The following is a 26,724-nucleotide window of genomic DNA, read 5'->3' on the forward strand; positions in this document are numbered from 1 at the left end:
ATAAAAATTGAATACGTAATACTAGCATACAATATTGACGACAGACACAAAGTGCCTGTGCACACTAGTAATAATAATGCAAAAAGTTCATATATTATAAATGAATACATTTTGCTAATATATAATATATATGTATTATCAATATAAAAATTTATATATAGTCAATGCATCCTCCGTTATATTATATTTTCTAAAGATAAATAAAGAGCGGATGATTTAGATAATGAAATATACAATATTCTGTCTGTATCTAACCATATAATAATTTTCTAGAAGTGTTTGTTCATATATTTGCAAAGATGAGAGAAAAGTTGTGTGACGTGTACGATCCAGATTGAACCTTCCGTTTCATTAGTAATTCCTTCCTTCTTTCAATTTTCAATATAAACTTTCTTCCCTTTTTCTTTCAATTATCACACATTCAGAACCCTCAATTTCACCATGCTCACACACCATAGCGTAGAATTTCAATTTCAATTTCAATTTCAATTTGAATTCTAGTTTCAATCAATTATCAATGGCGGAAACAACAACTGCAATCACAACTCAATCTGCATCATCATCATCACTCATTCAATCCTCAATCATTGATAATCAAAATCTCAATCCACAACAAAACCCTTCATCATCAATTTCAATCTCTCAACAACACTTGATCCCATCACCTTCAACTCTAGATTATCAACAGCACAAATCAATGCAACAGTCACAAACCCTTAACCAACTTCACTCAGCTTTTCAGTTGCAGCAGACCCTACAGCGATCACCTTCGATGTCGCGGCTCAACCAAATCCACACTCAGAACCAGCAATTCGGCGGCGTCATGAGGCAGCAGAATGGTTTATATGGCAGCCAGATGAATTTTGGTAGTTCTGCTTCGGCTCAGTTGAATTTGTCGCGGTCCGCGATAATAGGGCAAACTGGACACTTTCCTATGTTGTCTGGTGCTGGATCACAGTTTAACATGTTGTCATCGGTAATAATGAGTTGTTTTTATGCTAAACTGTTAATTTTGTTTCCATTTGGCGTATGAATCGTTTTTTGGTATGATAAATTTTTTTATGATGCTATTGCATAGTAAATGAACGATAGATCACATGATAAAGCATTGTTTGTTATAATTCGTGATTACTCTATTTTATTATTAGTGCCATAATTTAGGATTCTTGCATTGGAAGGAGTGGAAAAAACGATAGAAAACGAACAAATTAGGTAGGATTGATTAGTTTGTTTGTCTAGGAATAGCTTTTTATTTATTGAATCTCGTTACTCGTTTCATGTTGCTATGCCTTTTGCATTCAACATATTATTGCTTCCTGAAATAAATTGAATTTGGTTGTAGCCAAGGCAAACGGGTGGACTAGTCCAGGGGTCTCAATACTCTTCCGGTAATTCTGCTGGGCAGCCACCACAAGGAATGGGAATGATGGGGTCTCCAAATCTCAGTTCACAACTCAGAGCCAGTGGAGCTCTTGCTTATGCTCAGCAGCTGCGGATGAACCAGGGCCAAATCAGGCAACAACTAGGGCAACAAAATTCACGTAACACTCCACAGGTATAACCTATCCTTTCAATTAATTTTTTATGAACTAGGAAATAATTATGCTTACTGATGTTTGTATTGCATCTTTATAGGATTCGTTGTCGTATTCTTACATGGTTTAGATATTAATGTCCTTGTGGCCAAAGTTCTACAGTGTTTTTAACATTTCAAGATGTAATATACTTGCTCTGTTGAACATTGTGCTCCATTATTCCCAATTATCCATCTCTTTTTAAAAACATTGCAGAATTTGATTTATTTTAGCACCACTGTGCATAATGTGTTGGATTTTCATGGACCACTTTTTTAAGAAGTTGTAATTCAATATCTGAGTAGAATGTTTATCATATTTTTGTTCTTCATTTTGTCTTTCAATTTGGGTATAGGCAGAGGTTGGAAACTCTGCGGTTCTGTGGTAAAATGTCAAATTTTATCGATCTTGTAGGATTTTTACCTGCAATTCACTTTTATTGTCACAGCAAGACACACATGTGTATTCTCACAACAGAGAAGAAAGATATTTGTGGGTTATGTGGAGTATAACAAAATGAACTAGAAAACACCATTTTGTCAATTTGTTGTCTCTGATGCACAGGTACGTCCTTTTGCCTCAACTACCTGGACTGGGTGCTAGTCGCGTTCCTGTACGCAACGGGTACTTGCCTGCTAGGTACCATCCACCAAAAAATTGTTTTGGTTACATTGCAGGTTCCGATTGAGTATGGCATGGTAGTTAGTATCGTGAGATACTAACAATTCTTATCCTGAAACGATACCAAAATGGAAGATGACAATGCAAAACCTGACAAGAATCGTAAATGGATCTGAATCATGGATGAATCACAGAAATCATCTGAATGTGATTTCTGTTTGTGTTTTGCAATTCGCAATGGTGGCTGCAGAAACGCCCGGTTTCTGTTTTTCTTTTGTGATTCGCAATCGTCAAGTCTCCCACGACCCTGATTGTTAGAAGAGAGTTAGGGTTTATTTGGTGTTTTTTAGGTTGTTGTCAGTTTACGCGTGAAAACAGACCGGGTCCGCGCGACCCAGTTCTGGAATTTTGTTTTCTCAGTATTAAATACTGAAACTTCCCCCGACAATCACATTTTGGCACAGCCCATTCCCATACCCTCTATGTTGGCTTTTGTGACTTGTCTATGGCTGTGGACTTTGTCTATCGCTGTGGACTTTGTCTATCGCTGTGGACTTTGTCTTTTGTGGTGTGCCTTTATATATTTTTGATATAAATTTAAAATTCTTATATAATTATATATATATATATAATAATTTTTTAATTTATATTGATGCACCTGTACTCTATTTCTTAGGAAAATAGCATACCTCAGACCCGGTACGTACCCGTGTTGGTGCAACACAGTTTGTTGTGTTGTCCGCTTTTTCACACGTTTAACTCATGTCACTATATGGCCACATTATCTTTCATGCATTGAATGTATCCCTCACCATACTCTCCTGCAACCCCACCTTCTACCTTCAAAGTCCCTGTTCTCTACCACTTCAAAGATTACTGAGGATCTGATCTAGGATAGACAGTTTCATCCCTGACCTGTTCAGCTAGTGTTATGTTTTCTCTCTGAGGCAATACCTATCATATTTTATTCATTGTATCACTTTGAGGTTCTATGTTCTATCACTTTAGTTCACATCTGCCAGCTGGGTCCATTCACTAGCCTACCTATGCACTTATATATTTATAATCAAACCATCAAGAAAAGGAAACTAGATAAAAGAGGAAAAATAAGTATATCGCTTACCACTCTGATGTGAGATGATTAGCACTTTATTTTTCTTTTGCCGTTCAATCATTTGGAAGGAATACTTGAATTAGTTAATAAACATTAATCGTGTAAAGACTTCAATTATTTCTAAATATATTAGTGGCTGATGAAGACATGAAATCAACATGCATTCACTCATGAAGTAGTTAAATACATTGTCCTCTTAGTCTTAACGTTTCAAATTAAAAAAAGCTAAACAAGTTTTTTGCATTTGAATATTGGTAGGGAAAAAGAAAAGTGGTCAACTGGTCGTAACCTTTTGAGGCCATGAAAAAATTACTAAGAAATTGGATATACTTAAACAGTTAAACTGTAAATGAAGTTGGACTAATGTCAAGAATAAATTTAGACTGTGTGTGTATATGTATATATTCCTAAAAAAAATTGAGGCACATTAGAACATTAACAATGCTATTGACTATAGGTTCAAGGCTTACCGAGGTCGTCATCCCTTGCTTTCATGAATTCCCAGTTATCTGGGTTGTCGCAGAATGGACAGCCATCAATGATTCATAACTCTTTAACACAGCAACAGTGGCTTAAGCAAATGCCAGCAATGTCTGGCCCTGCCTCACCACTGCGTCTCCAACAACACCAGAGGCAGCAACAGCTGGCTTCATCTAATCAACTACAACAGAACTCTATGGCTCTGAACCCACAACAATTGTCCCAGCTGATACAGCAACAGAAGCCAATGGGGCAGCCTCAGCTGCTTCAACAGCAACAGCCCCAGCAGCAGCCGCTCCAGCAGCAGCAGCAGCCACTCCAGCAGCAGCAGCTCCAGTCACAGCAGCAGCTCCAGCCACAGCAGCAGCAGCTCCAGCCACAGCAGCAGCAGCTCCAGTCACAGCAACAACAATCTCAACTACAAGCAACTGTTCATCAGCAACAACAGCAGTATTCTCCAAGGATTCCAGGACCCACAGGTCAAAAGTCACTTAGTTTAACAGGGTCACAGCCTGATGCGACTGCATCTGGCACAACTACACCAGGGGGAAGTTCAAGCCAAGGGACAGAAGCAACAAACCAACTCCTTGGAAAGAGAAAGATACAGGATTTAGTTTCACAGGTTTTTACTTTAAACTTGTATTATTTTGTTTTAATCTATTGCATTTTCAACCATAATCTTCTGTCCTTCTACAGGTGAATCCACAGGTTAAGCTAGACCCTGAAGTTATAGATCTGCTTTTAGAGCTTGCTGATGACTTTATTGATTCTGTAAGGATTCTAACATGCCTAACTTTTTTTGGCACCTAGATAGACCTGTGTATGTAAAAGCACGCTTCATGCTTAACTTTGTTGATGTTACTTGGTCTGCTAAATCTGTTCTTGCCCCAGTATTAAATGAGTGGACAGTGTTTTATTTTATGGCCATGATGGGTAGTTTTCTCATGAAATAATTATTTTTCCATACTAAATGTCTTTATTGTATTTTGATACTGAAATCCACAGTTAATTATGTGTTTTAGCTGCGACTGTTGTGTTTTTAGGTACTAATCATTTTCTTATATGCAGGCGACTACACATAGTTGCATTTTGGCGAAACATAGAAAATCTTCAACTTTGGAGTCCAAGGATTTATTGCTACACCTAGGTATGTTGTGACTTGAGCTTATTTTCAGCCCACCAAAGAAAAAGCACTCTTGCATATTTCGAACCTCGATTTACTGTAGTTTAGTTTAAAGAACTTTTACTTGACAAATTTTATCACTAGAGTATTACGGACTTACTTTAATTGGCTAAAATTATATCTTGACACTATCTGAACCTCATTAATTTCGAGTCCTGTGATGTATAGTAGTGCCCCTTGTGGTTAAAAAAATATTGGGGGGGGATGACATGCTTTCTCTTTCTTCTGCCTAGCTGTCTAATGTCCGTGCTTGAATCCTTTTATTTCTACTTCTTCACGATTACCTTTCTTTGACATCAAGTTGTCTAATATATGTGCTTTTATCCTATGTTTCTTCTTTGGCATAACATTCTTAGCTAACAGAGTGACAAGCATACTGATAAAAATCTGGTTTTGGTTTTATTAATATTTTTTTCTCAGATGTTTGTGGTCACATCTGACATGTAGAATTCATCAGTATAGATTTTGGAACAGATAACTTGTCTACCATTGAATCATAAGTATTGAGTGTTATTACCCGGAATAACAAGTCATCTTAAACATTTCCTATGTACTAAATTATCCTCTGCATACTGTTCAGTAACTTCATTTTTGGTTAACAAAAAATTAGCTCAAACGAAGTATGACTGTAGCTTTAGCTGAATGACAACTTAAAAAGTAATGATGTTTTATGATAATAACATAAGTATGACTTTCTGGCGAGTGTCTACTTATAAACTAATGTTGTTACAAACTTTCCCAGCTTTAATTGAAATGACTTGCTTTAATTTGGGTCTCCCGCTGTTCCTTTATTTTCCATGCCTGTATGGTTTTACAAATTTGTTTTTGCATATAGGAAGTTATTCTCACCACACTGCTTCTATGCAGTGAGCAATCATAAGTAGTGCATTTTTTATTTATAACTTTTCCCTTTTGAAGAAAGGCATTCTATTCTTTAGGTTACAAGACACTATACAAGTTTCACACTACTTTTAGATCATTAAGCTCAACATTAGGATTTCATTTTCAGCATTGTCTCCCATCATCATGCAATGACATATTTGAACTTGTATAATAGATCATTGATTGCCCTGATATCTTGAGTAAAGAAAAAATTGAATGCATGGACTAATAGCATATTATTAATGATTGAATGCATGAACTAATAGGATATTATTATTAATAACATAAATCTTGGAAACAACATCTCCCCTTGTGAGAGTAAGGCTGCATGCTGATCGGCCATCTTCCCTTTTTAAAATGAGTTGACTTTAAAACTTTCCTGATTAACTTGTTTCCTGAATCACTATGCAGAGAAAAATTTGGATTTAACAGTTCCTGGATATTCAAGCGACGAGAAGTATCATAACGAACATGTAAGAAACAAATTGTTTCTCCATCTTCCCCTTCTGTCCCTTGTCCCTTCCCCAAACTTAGAAAGTCAATATCTTATAATAATCAGATTCTGACTTGCTATTCCTCTAACCTGCAGCTATCAAATGACCTACACAAAAGGCGCCAAGATATGGTAAATTTGAATGATTAATGCATGTAATTTATCTATATACTTCTTCCATTGGATATATATTAATATAATTGATGTTTTCCTTGCTTGTTAACCATGGCGCTTCAGGTTCGCACATTGATGGAGTCCTCAAACTCTGAGACAAGTATGAACAACACTAAAGAGATGAGTAGACAGGGTCTTCATAATCCTGTGGGTGCCCAACAATTAATAAAACCTCCAAGTTCAGGGCAATTGGTTCCTCATTCAACTGACTCTCAAATGCTACCTCAGATGACTAGGTTTTAATGAATCTTAGTTCTTGGTCTCCATGCTACTTGGTTTACTCCCTGTATAAAGTCTTACTTTGGTTACATGGTTTTTTTATAGTTTTGTTTCCCTTTGAAGCTGTTACCCCTAATTATTTTTGCTGACTGATCCAACAACTCAATTAGATCAAATGATCTATAAATATAGTTCAATTTGTATTCATTCTTCTCAATTGCAGTGGAATGTCTTGGAAAATGGTTATTGAAGTTTTTGTATGATCAACCTTGTTGTTAAAAGTTTATGGCTATACTAGCATCTTTGGTCTCTTTGGCAGTTGCTTTCAAATTATATCAACTAGACCAGGTTCTAATGCTAGTACCAACCAAACAACAAAAGCTTATGGCTATGTTTGGCAATGAACTTTCATGGGATTAAAAGTCAGCGAACGAAGTGATTTGACTAAAAGTATGTTTGTAGATCCGTTTGGCTAGAACTTATTTTCAGATAAGCTTGGTTTGGTTAAAAGTCACTCTTATGGTAGATGTATACACTCTTATCATAAATAGGAGATATTGCTTCTAGAATTTAAACATCTGACTTTATTGTTAGTTATTATGCACCAACTTAATTATAGCTCCCTCAGATTTTAAGTGTAAACTATGAAGAGTTACTCCAAATCTTCATCCGAGGTGTGCCGGTATCCCATGATGCTACTTTGAGGAGCTGCCATGGTGTTAACGCTAAATGGAAGACTGGATGAGAAATTGTAAATTCAGAGGACTTGTGGCGTGGTACTGTGAAGGTGCTATATTGAGATGTCACAAATTTCACGCTATAATGTTTTGACCTGATTGTTGTATTGGGAGCATGTAGTTTCATGTAGGGGTGAGCATAGTCCGGGTAAGGTTTGTCCTTTATCCGATCTTAAATGTTGATCGGATTATTTTTTGAACCTGAACCCGACTCTGAGGGATGACAATGAAAACCGAACTTGTGGGTATCCGTCTGAATCCAACCAGTATTTGATAGGAAAAATCCATTGTGATGAGTTCGACTTCGGATAAAACGCGATCCCAAATTTCGAGTTCGATACACCTAATACCCTACCCCAAACCTATTAGATATTGTGGATTTCCTATGATCTCATTTATCATAATGTAGCAAAAGGTTCAGTAGTGCCTTATAATTTCATTATTACAATGGAGTATATTATCATTTCATGATTCTAAATGTTAATACAGACCTTGAGGAACCTTATTTAAACTTTGGATTTGGTTTTCTCTACTAATTCATTTCTTAACACCAGAAAACAAGTTATATATGGAGTTGGGCACATGTAGTATTTTATAAACACACGCAACTGTAGTACATCCTGATTCATCAATTCAGTTTGTCCTAATGCAGTACAATGTATAATATACTGTGCATTTCCTTGAGGAAATAAAATAGCCATATATTCACATTGACAATTGAACATTGCAACGAACTATTTTTTTTCCGGGTTACCTGAAACCTCATAGGTTTAGGATGGTATTGTTAGTTTTAACCTCGTCGAGTTCGGGTTCGAGGTTGGGTAAGTATAAAACCGAGTCGATCCGCCCTGTTGTCATTCCAACCGCCCCTACACCTAAAGTTAGCCTCATCTTAAATGTCGACTGTGACACCCTTTAAACTGAACCTGACCATTAGCCCAATTAAATATAATGCATACTTCTAGATAAAGTCTTCTCGATATTATTTATTATTATGAACATGTAATTTGACATATGAAATGATATATATAGATATTATCAATCATGTATATATAATAGAAAAATTAAAGAATTAATGATATTTTCGACTAAAGAGATGTCAGTAATCTATACATAATTGAGGAGAGACGCTTATAAACATGAAGAGTGAGTAACTATAGGATGAGTCTCAGTCAAATCATGCTTGTCCCATATCCGATCTTAAATATTGAGTGAGTCTAATTTTAAACCTGACCTGACCCTAGATTCGATGGGACCTGACCCTATTCGGGCCCGACCATAATTGGCCCAAACTGAATGAGTGGGTAGGGTCGGGTTCTGCTCACCCTTAGTTTCATGTGATTTTTTTTATAATAATCAAGAATTTGAATTTTCTCCCTTTATCTATACCATTATATAAAGTCAAAACTCTTTTTAACTACCATGCCATGGTATAATTTTTTAATTCCAATTTAGTCATCACTTTATCATAACCTCCTTTATCCAAATCTTTTAAAATATTTCTCTCATTATCTAAAACTGTTAAAATGCCTATTATTATCCAAAACCCTTCTCTCACGTTCTCTCATTCCCATCCCCTCTTTCCTTCTTCACCCACAATCATCTCCTTCTCTCAATTTGTGTGTGAATTGTGATAAAAGAATGAAACTTTATAAAAAAAAAGAAAGAGACCCAATAACCTAATAATGCAAATTAGTTCTCTCTTGGAGGACTTTGAATTCATGAGGGATGGAAAAGAGGGATCCTTTACCAGAAGTGCATCGTTGTCTTGAATGGAGCATCGTGGATCCTTCACCAGAAGTGTTCCATTGTCTCTAAGACTGCGATTGGGATCGACACAGAGGGCGGTGAGTTGGGGAGTAGTTTTCTATCGGAGTCGGTTTGGATTATCAAGTTATCTGAGGTTGTTGTGCCTCATTCTACAATTGCAAACTCATTCAACATATCATCTATTCTCATTCTCCAATTAGAAATTATGCAATCATTCATTGTTAACAACAATTTTTTATGGTAATAAATCAAACCTCTTAATGTTATTTATTCTACAACTAGAGTATATAAAAATTTATTTTAATGGGTCATCTGCTGGTACATAGGATTTTTTTATGATATTTGATGAGAAAGAAACTCTGTATTTTTAACCGCTTTGTAGAAAAAGTTTTGTTACGATTTACTTTTATTGTGAGGATATAATTTGGTGTTGATGCTTTGTGCTTTGTGATGTAATAAATCAATTTTAACCAATGTGTATCAAATGTTTTGATATGAAATTTCATATTCTTCATGAGTTGTATTTGGGGTTAACAACTAATGCAAATTGGCATCAAGTTGAGGAGGTTCGTGAGCCTATGAATGAAGTAAAAGACAATGTTGTATCAGTGGATGCTCAACCAATTAAGAAAAAAATGTTATTACATAATATTATAGATATGGTAAATTTTTTAAGATGCATAGGAATGTATGGTTTGGATCATTTGGCAAAATGCTAAGGTTGTTGTGAATTTTGATGCAGAGTTTGGAGCGATAGAAAGTGAAATACTAGGGAAGACACAAAAAATTGTGTTAAGTAGAGAGGTTAGTAGTAAATATAATTATGTTATATAGTTATTAGTATTTATCGTATTCATATTGTGGTCCTTTATCTCTTCTTCTAAGAAATGAATGCTATTGTTCAGTACTGAATATAAATTATTTTACCGTAACAACAAATATTGCTTTAATATCCATAACATGAACATCTAAGCCATGAACATTGTAACTGGTAGATTACTTATTAACTGATACATAAGACATAAAATATGGTCAACAAAATGGATGACTCATTTTCATTACTTGGACTTATGTTGCATGTTTTCTTTGCATTTATCTTATATTTTAGTTGTCATGTTTGATTTATTTTCAATATTATTTACTATCATCTCCATCATTATTGTCAAGTACACAAGAGATAGTAGAGTTTGTGAGATTGAAATCACAATTCAAGGAGAAATATGTAGAAATACAAGGCAAATATAATCTAATTAGTGTTATAATTATTGTTCATTTTGTTCTATCATATTGAGATTATATTTATCCTAAAGTTTTCATGTTTAGACTATGTTTGTCCTAAAATTTAGAGTTATGACATCTATACTTTTATAGTATTTTCACTTGCTTATTTTACTCTTATAATTAACTATTATTTACCATATTTTCATACACCAAATGAAAAAATAAGAGGATTATTTTGTATTTTTGGCTGTTTCCAATGGTGCAGTTTTTAAAGTTATTCTCAAGTGACCTAATGTCTCTTTAGGAAGTTGGAACTGTTGGCTATGAAACAAAAGAGGGAAGACTCAATGTTGCTTGAGTTTTCATTAGCAATGACAATAATTGTTAATGAAAAGTCAACTCACATTGTCTCCAATTATACAATTATAGATGCAGGTTTTGTGCTTTAATTTGAATAAATCTTCTATACATGCTACCTTACATTGTTATTATATTATGTTGTCTATAAAATAATTATGTTTAACTTTAACTTTGTTTCAAAGTTTTAATTCAATGACTGTTTTTAATGGAGTTATATTTAAATCTGTAACTTTTATGTAGTTAAAATGAGTCAATTTAACATTGTTTCATAATGTTTAGATTTATATATGCATAACATCAATTATCAATAAGTATATTCAACTAGGCCTCATAATAAGAATTGAGAATGAAATATAATAAATTAGAAGCTTTCGTCATTGTTAGTATAACACATTTTTCATCTTCTAAATATTTGCTTGAAAAGTGATTTTTTTACGAAATGAGTGTTGTTACATAAACATATTCTTTAAACATTTCCTCAATATTTTTCAAGAAATGAATGATGTTACATAAATAGATCAATGGTTTAACAGCAGTTTTTTTTATTTGTTTTGAGTTTGCCTTTTGTTTTCTTGCAGCAAATTTATTCCTTCCTAATCTTCATCATGAGGATAACATTTAATTTTTTTACTATTATCCATGTTCTGTTTTATCTTCATTTTGATTTTTAGTTTTTGTTAGTATCTCATGTTGTCTGTCATATTGGAATCTGAGTAAAGGTTGTTGGTGATATTATTAAAAAAAGACTTATTTATTTTGATTGTTTGATTTTGTTTTTTAATGTAAACTAACTTTATGTTTTTTTATCAAATTCTCTGCAGACTTTTACATTTGTTTTGTTGATTGTTAAACATATGAATAAAATATAAATAGATTGTCAAGTTATGGGATGCAATTCTTCTTATTTATTTTAGTGGACTATTTAAACAAGAACCTTTCTTTCTTTTGTGCATTATAGACAATCTTTGATGATCAAAATACTTAAATTTATTGTTAGAAAAATTAACTGGAGATAAATGTCATTGTTTGATTTAGTTTTTTAATGAAAACTAACTTTAGGTCTTTGCTTTATATAATTGTCACCACTATTACAGTAAAATTAAATAAATGTATTTGACGATAATTATGTTGTTCATTACCTACTAAATTGTAAGGATCATTGTTATATGTGGTGGTGAACGAAATTGTATTGGAAAAATGAGAGTTATTCTCTAATACTTGTCTATAACTTAAAATATTTTAATGATCGTTTTAAAAGATTTTTATATATTTAGTGAACCATTTATTATTTTCCCATCATTTATCACTGTTAATTTTTATTACTTCTATTTTTATTTAATAAATTATTATATTTTCCTAATAAATCTACCTAATATTAAGCATTACTCTTAGTAAAAAATATTGGTAAATCGAAACAAACACTAATACATGTAAATTGTACAATTTAATAATTTGTGACCTATCGAAGATCTACTAGAGATTGATGATAATATTATGTCAGATATTAATTTTACAATGTTTTATATTGAGTAACTAAGATCATGATTATGATATATTTTATACTATCAATTTTTTGTTTTATTTTTGTGCATACAAAATATAATGACAATATCAGGAGGTGTTAATGACATTCAATTGAACCTTAGAGGAAAACACATCATTTTTTAATTAGAACATAATATGATATTTATTTACCAAACTCTAGACTACAATATAGATGAAAATAAGTCCAAAAAAGAATTGGAGGATGAGACTCTATTCGTGATGAACACAATTGTATATGCAGCTCTTCCTTAGGATTGAACAATTATCTCAATCAAATTTATTCATATGCAAATTACAATATCTAAGATAACTTATTATATATATTTAACATTTATAGTATGTAGAGTACACATTACAACGATAGAAAAGTGGGTTGACAGACACGACAGTGTCTGTCAACACGCTAGTGTATAGAAAGGAACTAGTTTTAGCATGAGTTGCTAAAAAATTTATTATAAAATATTCGGGTAAAAATAATAAGAATTTCATGAATATGATTTTGAAATATTGGGGACAAAGTATTAGAAAAAATGAATTTGAATTTAATCAAATTAAATTATGAAGCATATTTAACTAATAATAATAGTAGTATGATCTTGGGGTGAGCATGGGTGAGCTGAGACAGGTTAAGACTTGTCCCTTGCCCAACCCTAAATGTTGGTCGGGTCATTTGTTTGAATTTAGATTCGATCCTAGACCTGAAGCTAACTTGACCTTAAATATCGACATAGTCAGCTTTTAAACCCGAACTCGACCATAGACCCAATTAAATATAATGCATACTCATTTTAGATTTTTCAATATTATTTATTATTATGAATATGTAATTTGACATATAAAATGATATATGCATATATAATGAAAAAATTAGAGAATCAATAATACTTTCAACCAAAAAAGTGTCATTACTTTGTACACATTTGAAAAAATACATACAAGCATGACAAAGGAGTGACCATGAGTTGTGTTATGTTTGGTCCATACCTGACCTTAAATATTGAACTATCAAATTTTTGAACCCAAACTTGGCCTTAGACCCAATAAAATCTGACCTATCGAGTGAGCATGTAGGATCAGGTCTTGCAGACCCTACTAAGATAAGGTGATATATCAAATCACTCAAATAAAGTTTCAATACTAATTAATAATTTGTTAATTTTCTATTTGAGGGTTTTAAAAAATTTAAAATTCATTTTTTAACTTATTAGAAGAAATTATGACAAAAATCATGGATCAAGAATTAGCCTTCTCATTTCTAGGTAGGCAGATGATAATAAATCCGTGAAATTAAGAGGAAAAAATTGAAATCAAATTTAGAGTCCATTTAAATTCGAAATTCATATTAACAAAGTGATATCAATAAAAGCAAACAACCTATATTTGATCATTTTTATTCAAAAATTATTCGACGAATATAATGATTATAATCTTCCATAATGAGCCTAAAGATCACACATTCACACACACCAAATTAAATAGAGTTAATTACACCGATACCCCATGAGTTTTAGTGAAATTATACAAATTATCTCTCACTTTTTTACACCTACACAAATCTCCCATAGTTTTTATACTTTCATTACACTGATCACCCTTGCATGAGAAATAAGTGTCATCTTCTAAACAGAAAATGTGATAAATGCAATTAAGTTAAACAAATATGGTATATTGTGAGGAAACATCCAAATAATATACAAATCAATGTATCTTTATTATTTTTTTGCTACAAAATGCATCAACAATTCTAAAGAGATATTGTTTAAATCGCTCTTATACTATATCATAACAAACCAAAAATAATAAAGAGGTATCGACTCATATATTATTTGGACTTGTCTCCATAGTATACCATGTTTTGTTTAATTTAATTGCATTTATAACATTTTTTTGTTCAAAAAATCACACTTATTTTTCATGCAAGGGTGGTCAGTGTAATGAAACTATAAAAATTAGGGGTTTGTGTAGGTGTAGAAAAGTGAGGGGTGATTTGTGTAATTTCGCTAAAACTCAGGAGGTGTCAGTATAATTTACTCAATTAAATATGTTTTTCATCAAATAAATTTTTTAATATTTTTAAATGTAATAAGAAAAATGAAATGAAATCAAATTTAAAGTCCAATTAAACTAGAAGTTAAGATTAAGAAATTGATAACATACTATTTTTTATCCCGAGTTTAGCAAACAATCTATTTTTTATCCTTTTATCTCAAAACATATAATCTGAAGTATAATGTTATAGTCTTCTAAACCGAGCTCGAAGATTAGGAATGACAACAGGATGAGTTTGTGCTTACCCTCAACCTCAAATTCGAAATCTAAAACCCGAAACGAAATTAAGTAGGGTTGAAAATATTATCATTACCCAAAACTCGATGAGTTTCGGGTAACCCAAACCCGATGATATGTGTGTCAATTTATATTTATATATATAAGTTTTATATATGTATTTATGTCTAATTTTATAATTTTACCTATATTTATTGGGTTCGGTCAAATTAAGTTAGGTATCAATTGTACCACGTCCAAAAATTGTACTCGGGTAAAACCATACCCAAACTCAATCACATCAGATTTTCCTTATTAAATTTATGTTGGGTTCGGACAGTTAGCCACATATTCAGTATTCATTGTTATCCTTAATGAAGATCACACACTGAAAACAATATATTTTTGATCTTATTTAAATTCAAAATTTATCTTAATTAAATATAAAAAATTGTGGATTTAAGTAAAATAAATTTAGTTAAAGATATTTTCACAATCTCGATTAAAGTTATATTTCACATTCAAATTTTGAAACGAGATGCTTGGAAAAATATCAATTAATTTTAAAGTAGATACTTCCAGAGTCAGTACAGATTATGAAAAATGCATTAAAAACAAGAAGAATTAAATTAAATTAAATTTAGCTTAAGAGAATATCCTTGAAAGAAGTGTTATTAAATGGATACCGATCAATAACTCGGTAAATATATGAGTCAATGAGTCACACGTTGGACCAATTAATTAATGATAAGATTGATGAAATTAGTTTATATTTAAAATTCTAAAAAACTCATAAAATTATTTAATAACTCTACATTCAAATTTAAAAATATTACCTTAATCAGGTATAAATAATGTCATATAAACATTGTCAAACAACTTATATTTCATGCTTTAATTGTAAAAAAAATGCATAGAAGTTTAAAATTTAATTAAACAATGAAAATTTAACTATAATATAAGTTAACACATAACAAATATAATTACAAATAAGTTAAAAGTTTTTTTTTATTTTAAAACCACGTTGTTTTTAAAAAATATTTTTTTTGGTCGACTCAGACAACCCAACCGTTCTGATGATCCGAGAAACCGATTTTAGACTTAAATCGATAGAGTCAAATCGAGTCAATGTAATTATAATGTAAAACTGATTAGATGAGAGACTCGGACTGATCAGATGTTCGATTCATGGTTCAATCAGGCGGACTGACTGGTTAATACCGCCTGAAAGTGAGTTTGGAATGACTGTATGATCAAATATTAGGCGCTAGAAAATAATTAATCAAATGTGGTAACTTTATTTTGAAAAAAAGAAGGGATAATCTAAATCACAGTGAGAAAGAAAAATGACGAGAGTAGAACATAGGAAAAAAGTGGAAGATGACATTTGAACACTAAACGGATATCAAAGTTATAAGAGATTAGCACCAAATTTGATGCCTATTGGAATATAGTTTTATACGAGCAATATAAATAATGTAATTATTTAATAGTATGACTGATTTGGGCAACTTTTATTGTTTCTTTAGTTTTGAGAATTTATGTTGAGATATATTTTTTTTGGGTACTACCTAAGTATCTTTTTACATTTTTTAGTTAAATAACTAATTCATAATTGTACCTTCTAACAATTGTCATTACCAATCGAACTTTTAATAGATATTGATCTAATTCATAAGGAATTAGCTTATAAACCATTAAAATTGGTGCCTAAACTTCATTTAGAAATTGTCCCAAATTAAACAAGAGAAGTACATTTCCTGGAGTGTGCATTGAAGCCACTCATTTTTATTGAGGTGGTTAGAGTAGTGCATGGTAGAAAGGTAGAGCAGTGAAAAGAGAAAGAAGAGAAGAAAAAAAAACATAATGGGTAGTGATGTAAACCCATTGGGACATAACATCATTGAAGACCCTTTACATGGCTTAGGAGGACCTATGACTAGAGCTAAGACCAAAAAGGCCCAAGAAGCACTTCGGCAACTCATATTTTCTATCATGGAAACAAGTGCAAATGGGACCAAGCATGAAGAGAAGGCTTTAATTTGCATAAGTCTTAATGAAGAGCTCAAGGAAGGCCACGGCCTAAGGGAGGATCCACCTTGATCTCTTTAGTTCTTACATTAGTAATTAGGACCATAAATAAGTGGGAGTTGTCTTAAAACCCACACTAGTTTAGGACTTTTATTTATCATGTCTTTAATTTAGGTGTCATTTTATTACATTTAATTTTATGAAGGTTCATGTCTTGTAGGAAAGGAGGCACGGTCACACTTAGAGATAAAGCAAAGAGATAGAACATTTGGATGAAAGCTTGGAGGGAAAAGATGCACGCCCAAAAGCTTAGAGATAAAGCAAGGAGATAGAACATTTGGATGAAAGCTTGGAGGGAAAAGAGCACGTCCAAAAGCTAAGAGATAAAGCAAGGAGATAGAGCATGGATGAAAAGCTTGGAGGGAAAATCTAGAGCCAAAAGCCACACGGCTATAATCAAGGGAGATCTAATCTCCACAAGATAAGGATCTCCTAATCTAATTTCCCCAAGTCCACACGGCTATAATTAAGGGAGATCTAATCTCCACAAGATAAGGATCTCCTAATCTAATTTTCAAACAAGCAAATCAAAAGGAGGATCAAATTATATCATCAACATGAAGATAATGGAAGATATTATTTCAACCACTCATCAAGGCAATCTCAATTCAAATCCACCATCACCATTCGTCCAACACATGAAGATTAGATTGAGATTAGATAGGATTAGTTTATCTTTTCATGCCTTTTGATTTTGGCAATGTAAACCGAATTCCTTTCCCTATATATATGACCCATATGCACAAGGAATAAAGTAGATTGAATTTTATGTTAATAACCATTGTTAGTGAGTTTTCTCCTAGCTTCTTGGCTGAGTCAAGACCCCTTGTTCTTATCAAGAGTATCATTCTCTTGTGGCGAACTTCACAAGGCTTATCAAACATTCCATTGTTTGTGGCGCCATTCCATCCCTAACCTTTTCCATATTCTCAAATCCACCATAAACACCAACACCAAACCGTGAGCAAGCACTCCTTGTTCATACAAACCGAAACCATCCATATACACATAAACAACCATCATTCCAATTCACATCATTACAAACCGTGCATCACTTTCATTCCATTCTACAATCACTTCATCAATTCTCAACAAATTGCAAGCCAACCGAGGCTAATCAAAGTACAAATATTCAAAGCAATCAAATAAGTTCCAACAAAGTGAATCATCAATCAACAAAGAGGACTTTCACAAGAAACGATCCTATAACAAAGGCAATCCACAAAGAGGTTGTCATCAAGTGGTCATCAGAGCTCAGTTCTTGCCTGAAAGTCACAATTATAATATCTTTATCAAAATAAGACTAAGGCATTGAATTTGAGGCAGCACCACAAGTAAGTGCAATTTCAAATTTTTCTTTCTAAAAATTCTTCTACTTCTACCCAAATTTCTTTCCCTTGGCCGAACCAAAAGCCATACATACACACAAAACCATACCCTAAACACATTACCCTACAAAAATCAAATCCATCCACAAAATACCCTACAAAACCGAGACATCCCAAGCACAAATCATCCAAAATACAACCCAAAACACCAAATACCTACACAAACCGAATATAAACCCTAACCCTAACCCAAACACATCAAGCCAAACACAAAACCTTAAACCTAACCCAAAAACCTACCCAAACCGAGACCAAAACCTAACCCTAACCCACAAAACCTACACAAACACTACCCTACAACCTACACACAATCCAGCCGAGCCACAAACCAAATAAATTGGTAATCTTGTGAACTTGTCACACGTTTTTGATACTACAACTTGATCACTTGACTCACTCAAGAATCAAAGGAGAAAATTGAGAGAAAAGTGAGAGAGTGTAAACACTTGAGAGAAGAGTAAGGAGAGTGACATTATGGCTAGTCCAGAAGATAGTGGTTCTCCATTATCACCAAGGACAGCCGTGCTACATGCCATGATAAGCACCCAATTTCAGGCCCTACAACGGCAAATGGATGAAATGAGAATAGATGTTAGGAGGCTGGAGGGTGACTCTAGTAGTGAGATAGATCATAGGAGAAGGAGGAGGAGAGATAGAAGAGGTGGCCGTGAGGATGAGGGCCATGGTGAGAGGAGGAATAGGTATGAGGAGGAGGAGGGCCGTGGTGAGAGGAGAGGTAGGCGAGAGGAGGATGAGTATGAGGGAGGATATGGGAGAGGAAGGTATGAGGAGGATGATTTTGAGGGTGGCCGTGAGGGAGGTGGTCGTGAGAGAGGAGGCCGTGGAGATAGGAGGAGGGAGGATAGGTTAGAGGGAGTAAAAATAAAAGTCCCTACATTCCTAGGACTTAATAACCCTGAGGCCTATCATGAGTGGGAGTTAAAGATGGAACAAGTGTTTGAATGCCAACACTATAGTGAGGAAAAGAAGGTAAAGGTTGCTGCCCTAGAATTTAAGGAATATGCTATGGTGTGGTGGGACCAGATCCAAAAGGAGAGGAGGAGGTATGGTGAGGAAGTAGTAAATACTTGGGGGGAGATGAAGAGGGTGATGAGGAGAAGGTTTGTTCCAAGTTCCTACCAAAGAGATGTGCATAACAAATTGCAAAGACTAACTCAAGGTAACAAATCGGTTGATGAATACTTCAAGGAGATGGAGCTGGCCTTACTTAGGTCCAACTTCCATGAGGACCGAGAAGCTACAATGGCTCGGTTCCTACATGGGTTGAACCCTGAAATTCAGGATATTGTGGAGCTTCAACCATATGTTGAGTTAGATGACCTTGTCCAAAAGGCCATCAAGGTAGAGCAACAAATCAAGAGGAGGAAGTCTAAGTACTCCTCTAATTCAACAACCAAGTATCCACCAAATACTTGGAAAGACAAAAGCAAGAAGGAGGGCAATGCAACAAAAGAAATTGTCCCTAGTTCTAAAGAAGCCGTGGGGACAACCAAGTCCCAAGGTAAGCAGCCCCTTGATCCAAATCAAAGGAGCCGTGATATAAAATGTTTTAAATGTTTGGGGCGTGGCCATATTGCGTCTCAATGCCCTACAAGAAGAACTATGATGGTTCTAAATGGGGACATTGAGTCCCAATCTGAGTCAGCTAGTGATGAAGAACATGACAATGAGGGTGATCTTAATATGCCCGATGGAGACCTACTCATGGTTAGGAGGCTCCTTGGGAGTCAAAACCGAAATCATGAGGAAAGTCAAAGAGAAAACATTTTTCATGCTCGCTGCCTTGTACAAGGTAACATATGTACCCTCATCATTGATGGAGGAAGTTGTGCTAACGTGGTTAGCACAAGAACGGTGTCTAAATTGAAGCTTATCACCAAGGCACACCCAACACCATATAGGCTGCAATGGCTTAATGATGTGGGGGAGATGGTCGTGAATAAGCAAGTTGAGGTCCCTTTTTCCATTGGAAAATATGAGGACATAGTCCTATGTGATGTGGTCAACATGGAGGCCAGCCATATGCTATTGGGAAGACCATGGCAATATGATAAAAATGCTACCCATGAAGGGCGTACTAACAAGTACACATTTATGCATAATAATCATAAAATGGTCTTATCACCCTTGTCCCCAAAACAAGTGAGTGATGATCAGCGTAGGCTGAAAGAAAAGATTGACCAAGAGAAAAAGGAGGTCACGGCTGAAACCATAGACTCTAGCCAAGTCAAGAAGAATGATCGAAAGGATCAAAAGAAAAGCTACTTTGTCACAAAAAGTGAAGTAAAGCATGCCCTAGTCACAAGGCAGCCCATGTACTTACTTTTGTGCCAAAGTTTTTGCTTAAATAGCACGGCTATTGATAAGGCTTCTATGCCTCAAAATTTGAAAGACTTCTTGAATGAGTTCAATGATGTATTCCCTGAAGAAGTCCCTAGTGGACTTCCACCTTTAAGGGGCATTGAACATCATATTGACTTGATTCCTGGTGCATCATTGCCCAATAGGCCTGCCTATAGGAGCAATCCTCAAGAGACTAATGAAATTCAAAAACAAGTCGAGGAATTTATGCACAAGGGTTGGGTTCAAGAAAGTCTAAGTCCTTGTGCAGTCCCAGTCATCCTAGTTCCAAAGAAAAATGGAGCCTGGAGGATGTGCACTGACTGTAGGGCCGTGAACAACATCACGGTCAAATATAGACATCCCATTCCTAGATTGGATGATCTCTTAGAGGAATTACATGGTGCCTGCATCTTCTCAAAAGTGGATTTGAAGAGTGGGTACCATCAAATTCGGATTAGAGAAGGGGATGAGTGGAAAACAGCCTTCAAAACAAAATATGGCTTGTACTAGTGGATGGTAATGCCTTTTGGCTTAACCAATGCGCCAAGCACATTTATGAGGCTGATGAACCACGTTCTAAGGGATTTCCTTGGAAAATTTGTTGTGGTGTACTTCGATGACATCCTAATATATAGCAAGAGTCTTGATGAACATTATGAACACCTAAAAAGTGTTTTGCTTATATTAAGGAAAGAGAAGCTATACGCCAACCTTGAGAAGTGCAGCTTCTGTGTTGATCACGTGATATTCCTTGGTTTCATAATCAGTTCTAATGGGGTACACGTAGATCCTGAAAAGATAAAGGCTATCCAAGAATGGCCCACTCCAAAAAGCACCACGGATGTGAGAAGTTTTCATGGCCTTGCAAGTTTTTATAGAAGGTTTGTCAAGGACTTTAGTACCTTGGCTGCACCTCTAAATGAAGTGGTCAAAAAGAATGTGGGGTTCCATTGGGGTGATAAGCAAGAAGAAGCCTTCAAAAGGCTTAAGGAGAAGCTCACACACGCTCCAATTTTGAGATTACCAAATTTTACAAAATCCTTTGAAATTGAGTGTGATGCTTCAAATGTTGGAATTGGGGCTGTGCTAATGCAAGATGGGCATCCTATTGCCTATTTTAGTGAGAAGTTAGGGGGGGCTGCCCTTAACTACTCTACATATGATAAAGAGCTATATGCCCTAGTGAGGGCCTTACAAACTTGGCAACATTATCTACTGCCCAAGGAATTTGTTATTCATAGTGATCATGAATCACTTAAATATTTAAAGGGGCAAGGCAAGCTAAACAAAAGACATGCCAAGTGGGTGGAATTTCTGGAGCAATTCCCTTATGTGGTTAAACACAAAAAGGGAAAAGCTAATGTGGTAGCTGATGCCTTATCAAGAAGGCATGCTTTGATTGCTACCTTAGAGACCAAGCTCTTAGGTCTCGAATGTGTGAAGGGCTTGTATGAACATGACCCTGATTTTGCTACACACTATGCCAAGTGCATGAATTCAGCCCATGAGGGTTATTATAGGCATGAAGGGTTTCTTTTTAAAGATAAAAGACTTTGTATCCCTAAGAGTTCTGTAAGGGATTTACTGTTGAGAGAAGCCCATGAAGGGGGGCTGATGGGTCATTTTGGTTCCCAAAAGACCCTTGATATATTGCATGATCACTTTTATTGGCCTCATATGAGGCGTGATGTTCAACTTTTATGTGAAAAATGCATTACTTGCAAACGGGCTAAGTCCAAGGCCATGCCTCATGGACTTTACACTCCATTGCCCGTCCCTGATTCACCATGGATAGACTTATCCATGGATTTCGTGGTTGCTTTACCACGAACTAAGAGTGGCAAAGATTCAATTTTTGTTGTAGTGGATAGATTTTCTAAAATGGCTCATTTTATACCTTGCAAAAAAATTGATGATGCTTGTCATATTGCAGGGTTATTCTTCAAAGAAGTGGTAAGGCTACATGGCTTACCAAGGAGCATAGTGAGTGATAGGGATGCCAAATTCCTAAGTCACTTTTGGAGAACCCTTTGGGGAAAGCTTGGCACAAAGCTTCTTTTCTCTACCACATGCCATCCTCAAACAGATGGGCAAACTGAAGTGGTCAATAGGACACTCTCTACCTTGTTGAGGGCTGTCCTAAGGAAGAACTTAAATGCATGGGAAGAGTGCCTTCCCCACGTGGAGTTTGCCTATAACAGGGCAACTCATAGTGCAACAAAGCATTCACCATTTGAAATTGTTTATGGTTTTAACCCACTAACTCCCCTTGATTTATTACCTTTTCCAGGTACATCATTGTTGAAACATAAAGATGGTAAAGCCAAGGCTGAGTATGTGAAGAAGCTACATGAGAAGGTGAAGGAACAAATTGAGAAGAGAACCGAGAGTTATGCAAGATCAGCCAACAAGGGAAGAAAGGAAGTCATCTTTGAACCAGGAGATTGGGTTTGGATCCATATGAGAAAAGAAAGATTTCCATCTCAAAGGAAATCAAAGCTTCAACCTAGAGGGGACGGCCCTTTTCAAGTCTTGGAAAGGATAAACAACAATGCATACAAATTGGACTTGCCTAGTGAGTATGGAAATATTAGTGCTACTTTCAATGTGGCTGACTTAACTTTTTTTGATACAGGTGATGAAAATGCTTATTCGAGGTCGAATTCTTTCGAAGAAGGAGGGGATGATGTAAACCCATTGGGACATAACATCATTGAAGACCCTTTACATGGCTTAGGAGGACCTATGACTAGAGCTAAAACCAAAAAGGCCCAAGAAGCACTTCGGCAACTCATATTTTCTATCATGGAAACAAGTGCAAATGGGACCAAGCATGAAGAGAAGGCTTTAATTTGCATAAGTCTTAATGAAGAGCTTAAGGAAGGCCACGGCCTAAGGGAGGATCCACCTTGATCTCTTTAGTTCTTACATTAGTAATTAGGACCATAAATAAGTGGGAGTTGTCTTAAAACCCACACTAGTTTAGGACTTTTATTTATCATGTCTTTAATTTAGGTGTCATTTTATTACATTTAATTTTATGAAGGTTCATGTCTTGTAGGAAAGGAGGCACGGTCACACTTAGAGATAAAGCAAAGAGATAGAACATTTGGATGAAAGCTTGGAGGGAAAAGATGCACGCCCAAAAGCTTAGAGATAAAGCAAGGAGATAGAACATTTGGATGAAAGCTTGGAGGGAAAAGAGCACGTCCAAAAGCTAAGAGATAAAGCAAGGAGATAGAGCATGGATGAAAAGCTTGGAGGGAAAAGCTAGAGCCAAAAGCCACACGGCTATAATCAAGGGAGATCTAATCTCCACAAGATAAGGATCTCCTAATCTAATTTCCCCAAGTCCACACGGCTATAATTAAGGGAGATCTAATCTCCACAAGATAAGGATCTCCTAATCTAATTTTCAAACAAGCAAATCAAAAGGAGGATCAAATTATATCATCAACATGAAGATAATGGAAGATATTATTTCAACCACTCATCAAGGCAATCTCAATTCAAATCCACCATCACCATTCGTCCAACACATGAAGATTAGATTGAGATTAGATAGGATTAGTTTATCTTTTCATGCCTTTTGATTTTGGCAATGTAAACCGAATTCCTTTCCCTATATATATGACCCATATGCACAAGGAATAAAGTAGATTGAATTTTGTGTTAATAACCATTGTTAGTGAGTTTTCTCCTAGCTTCTTGGCTGAGTCAAGACCCCTTGTTCTTATCAAGAGTATCATTCTCTTGTGGCGAACTTCACAAGGCTTATCAAACATTCCATTGTTTGTGGCGCCATTCCATCCCTAACCTTTTCCATATTCTCAAATCCACCATAAACACCCACACCAAACCGTGAGCAAGCATTCCTTGTTCATACAAACCGAAACCATCCATATACACATACACAACCATCATTCCAATTCACATCATTACAAACCGTGCATCACTTTCATTCCATTCTACAATCACTTCATCAATTCTCAACAAATTGCAAGCCAACCGAGGCTAATCAAAGAACAAATATTCAAAGCAATCAAATAAGTTCCAATAAAGTGAATCATCAATCAACAAAGAGGACTTTCACAAGAAACGATCCTATAACAAAGGCAATCCACAAAGAGGTTGTCATCAGGTAGACTTCCATGTTGTCCCAAAGAGATTGTGAAAGGTGCTTGGTCTACAGAAGAAGATGAAACTCTCTCCAAATATGTCACCATCCATGGAGAAGGGAAATGGCAGAAGCTTGCCCAAAAAGCAGGTACATCAATGATTTTCTCCACATATATTTACAATGTTTTAAATTGCTGCTACAATTACGTTTGTGTTGTATTTACTATAATGTGAAAATTCGCATATATTTACAATGTTTTAAATTGCGACTACAATTACGTTTATGTTATATTTACTATAATGTGAAAATTCGGCGATAGATGTGACTACAATTTGTTGCGATGTAGTTGCAAAGTTTCTCGAAACTATAATATTGTAGTCGCAATTGTAGTTGCAAACACTCACATAGTTTGAAACAACTTCATCCTTGTTTTTTGGAGAGCATAACTTCATCCTTTTGTTTTTGGCAGTATCACTTATATTGGCTTTATTTATTCAATTCCCTTGTTATTTTTTTCTTCTTGCTTATCCTAGCACTTTCAGCAAGTGAGTCTTTTTAAGTCCTTTTATTATTTTTCCTTTGTTGTTGTGTGTATATTATAACAATATGTGTAGGTTTAAAGAGATGTGGTAAGAGTTGCAGACAAAGATGGTTGAATTATCTGAAGCCTGGTATAAAGAGAGGTGACATCTCTTTGGATGAAGAGGATATGATCATAAGACTTCATCGTCTTCTTGGTAACAGGTCATTTTATTTTCCTTCACTTTTCAACCCATTCTACTTAACACAATTCTCATAACTCAAAATTTAGAAGGTTCCTTTAGTGATAGTATTAGTGAGGATGAACTTTAGTAACTTTGTTTGCATGTGTTGTGATTTGAGAGGCAGGGATTCAAATCCTGGAAACATACTCATCTCTTGTGAGGATATGGTTGAATACATTTATCCACCATAGACCTTATGGAAGCCTCATGTATTGGGTCATCATTTTTCTCAAGTATTAGTCTTTTCCTAAAACTTTAATTTGAAGATTGTCCTATACAAAAACATTGTTTTAAATTGGAGTTGTGATTATTGCGATTATTATGGTGCGAATTTTTTGTTATTAAAAAAATGTTGGAATTCAATGCTGCTAAAATGCAATTTGATGCAGCCTAGCGTGTCTGCTTTGTGGTCGTATAAAGCCACACAATTGTGGTTTTACATTGCAATTGTAGGATGATGCGACTGCAGAGGTCACCACAATCACAATATTGTGATCACATCACGTAATATGGACTACAAGTTGAAACAATGTAGAAGAGTCTAAGATAATATATAAAGCATGGATGAAGTTCATAAGTCATTAATTTTCCTTCATCAATTAATGGCTGAATGATCCACAATTAGAGTTATGATCTATGTTTTATAGATGGGCTTTGATAGCAAAGAGACTACCAGGACGAACAGACAATGAAATCAAGAACTACTGGAATACCAATTTGGCAAAGAAGTTAGAGAAACAACCTACATTATCATCATGGCCATTATGTGCATCACTTGAACACAATCACAAATGTGAAGAAGTTGAGAAGACAAGACAAACCCATGTAGAACTTGAAGCTCCTCTACCTAGGAGAGTTAAGGATGTCCAATGCAATAAAACTTTGGACAATAAAGGGTATAGTAGTCCTAGTTGCTCAAATAAAAGAGAAGGTAGTAGAAATAGTGATGAAGCTACTAATACTCTAAATGATTTCCTCATTGATATGGATCAAAATAAAGAGCTTATAGAAGATGATTCTAGCTCAAAGGTCCTAGAAATAGAAGACCAAAAGAGGGTAGGCTTAACTTACAGTCTTACCTCAACTACACTTTCCAATCAATATCACATTTTGACAAGTAAATTTGACCCTCTAGAAACATTTTTGGATGTGGAGCTAGAGAGGATGGCTTCCTTTATGGGACAGAATGAAGAGACTTATTGCAATAGAGGACCACTATAATGAAAAATATCAAGTGTTATAGAGAGTCATATAGTTTAATTATGCAATATGCCATTTATGTATAGATTGTTCACCTAACATATAGCTAGTGTTTAAATCAATGTTTCTTTTCTCTCTCTTCCTCATCTATTATATTTA

At 34.8% G+C, this 26,724-nt stretch overlaps 2 protein-coding genes across 3 annotated transcripts; both read left to right on the plus strand.

Moving 5' to 3' along the window:
• On the plus strand, positions 382 to 7,003 carry LOC109334283 (transcription initiation factor TFIID subunit 12b-like). Its single transcript, XM_019569974.1, has 8 exons — positions 382 to 976; positions 1,343 to 1,555; positions 3,767 to 4,411; positions 4,486 to 4,560; positions 4,858 to 4,936; positions 6,266 to 6,327; positions 6,444 to 6,479; positions 6,585 to 7,003. The coding sequence occupies exons 1-8, from the start codon at positions 518 to 520 to the stop codon at positions 6,762 to 6,764; spliced, it is 1,749 nt and encodes a 582-aa protein (XP_019425519.1). The 5' UTR covers positions 382 to 517; the 3' UTR covers positions 6,765 to 7,003.
• On the plus strand, positions 16,416 to 26,676 carry LOC109334291 (transcription factor MYB23-like). Of its 2 annotated transcripts, XM_019569986.1 has the most exons (4): positions 16,416 to 16,508; positions 24,623 to 24,748; positions 25,216 to 25,345; positions 26,013 to 26,676. In XM_019569986.1, the coding sequence occupies exons 1-4, from the start codon at positions 16,505 to 16,507 to the stop codon at positions 26,584 to 26,586; spliced, it is 834 nt and encodes a 277-aa protein (XP_019425531.1). In that variant the 5' UTR covers positions 16,416 to 16,504; the 3' UTR covers positions 26,587 to 26,676. The 2 variants fall into 2 exon arrangements, with proteins under 2 accessions (XP_019425531.1, XP_019425540.1); XM_019569995.1 differs by lacking the exon at positions 16,416 to 16,508 and having other exon boundaries at positions 24,628 to 24,748; positions 25,244 to 25,345.

Source organism: Lupinus angustifolius, chromosome LG02, assembly GCF_001865875.1.
Source record: "Lupinus angustifolius cultivar Tanjil chromosome LG02, LupAngTanjil_v1.0, whole genome shotgun sequence".
Classification (NCBI taxonomy): Eukaryota; Viridiplantae; Streptophyta; class Magnoliopsida; order Fabales; family Fabaceae; genus Lupinus; species Lupinus angustifolius.

Coding starts and splice junctions, on each gene's coding strand:
- LOC109334283 (XM_019569974.1), top strand. CDS start 518: ATGGCGGAAACAACAACTGCAATCACAACTCAATCTGCATCATCATCA. Junction 1,556..3,766: donor ATTCACGTAACACTCCACAG/GTATAACCTATC, acceptor TATTGACTATAG/GTTCAAGGCTTACCGAGGTC. Junction 4,937..6,265: donor GGATTTATTGCTACACCTAG/GTATGTTGTGAC, acceptor ATCACTATGCAG/AGAAAAATTTGGATTTAACA.
- LOC109334291 (XM_019569986.1), top strand. Junction 24,749..25,215: donor GAAGCTTGCCCAAAAAGCAG/GTACATCAATGA, acceptor CAATATGTGTAG/GTTTAAAGAGATGTGGTAAG. Junction 25,346..26,012: donor CATCGTCTTCTTGGTAACAG/GTCATTTTATTT, acceptor TATGTTTTATAG/ATGGGCTTTGATAGCAAAGA.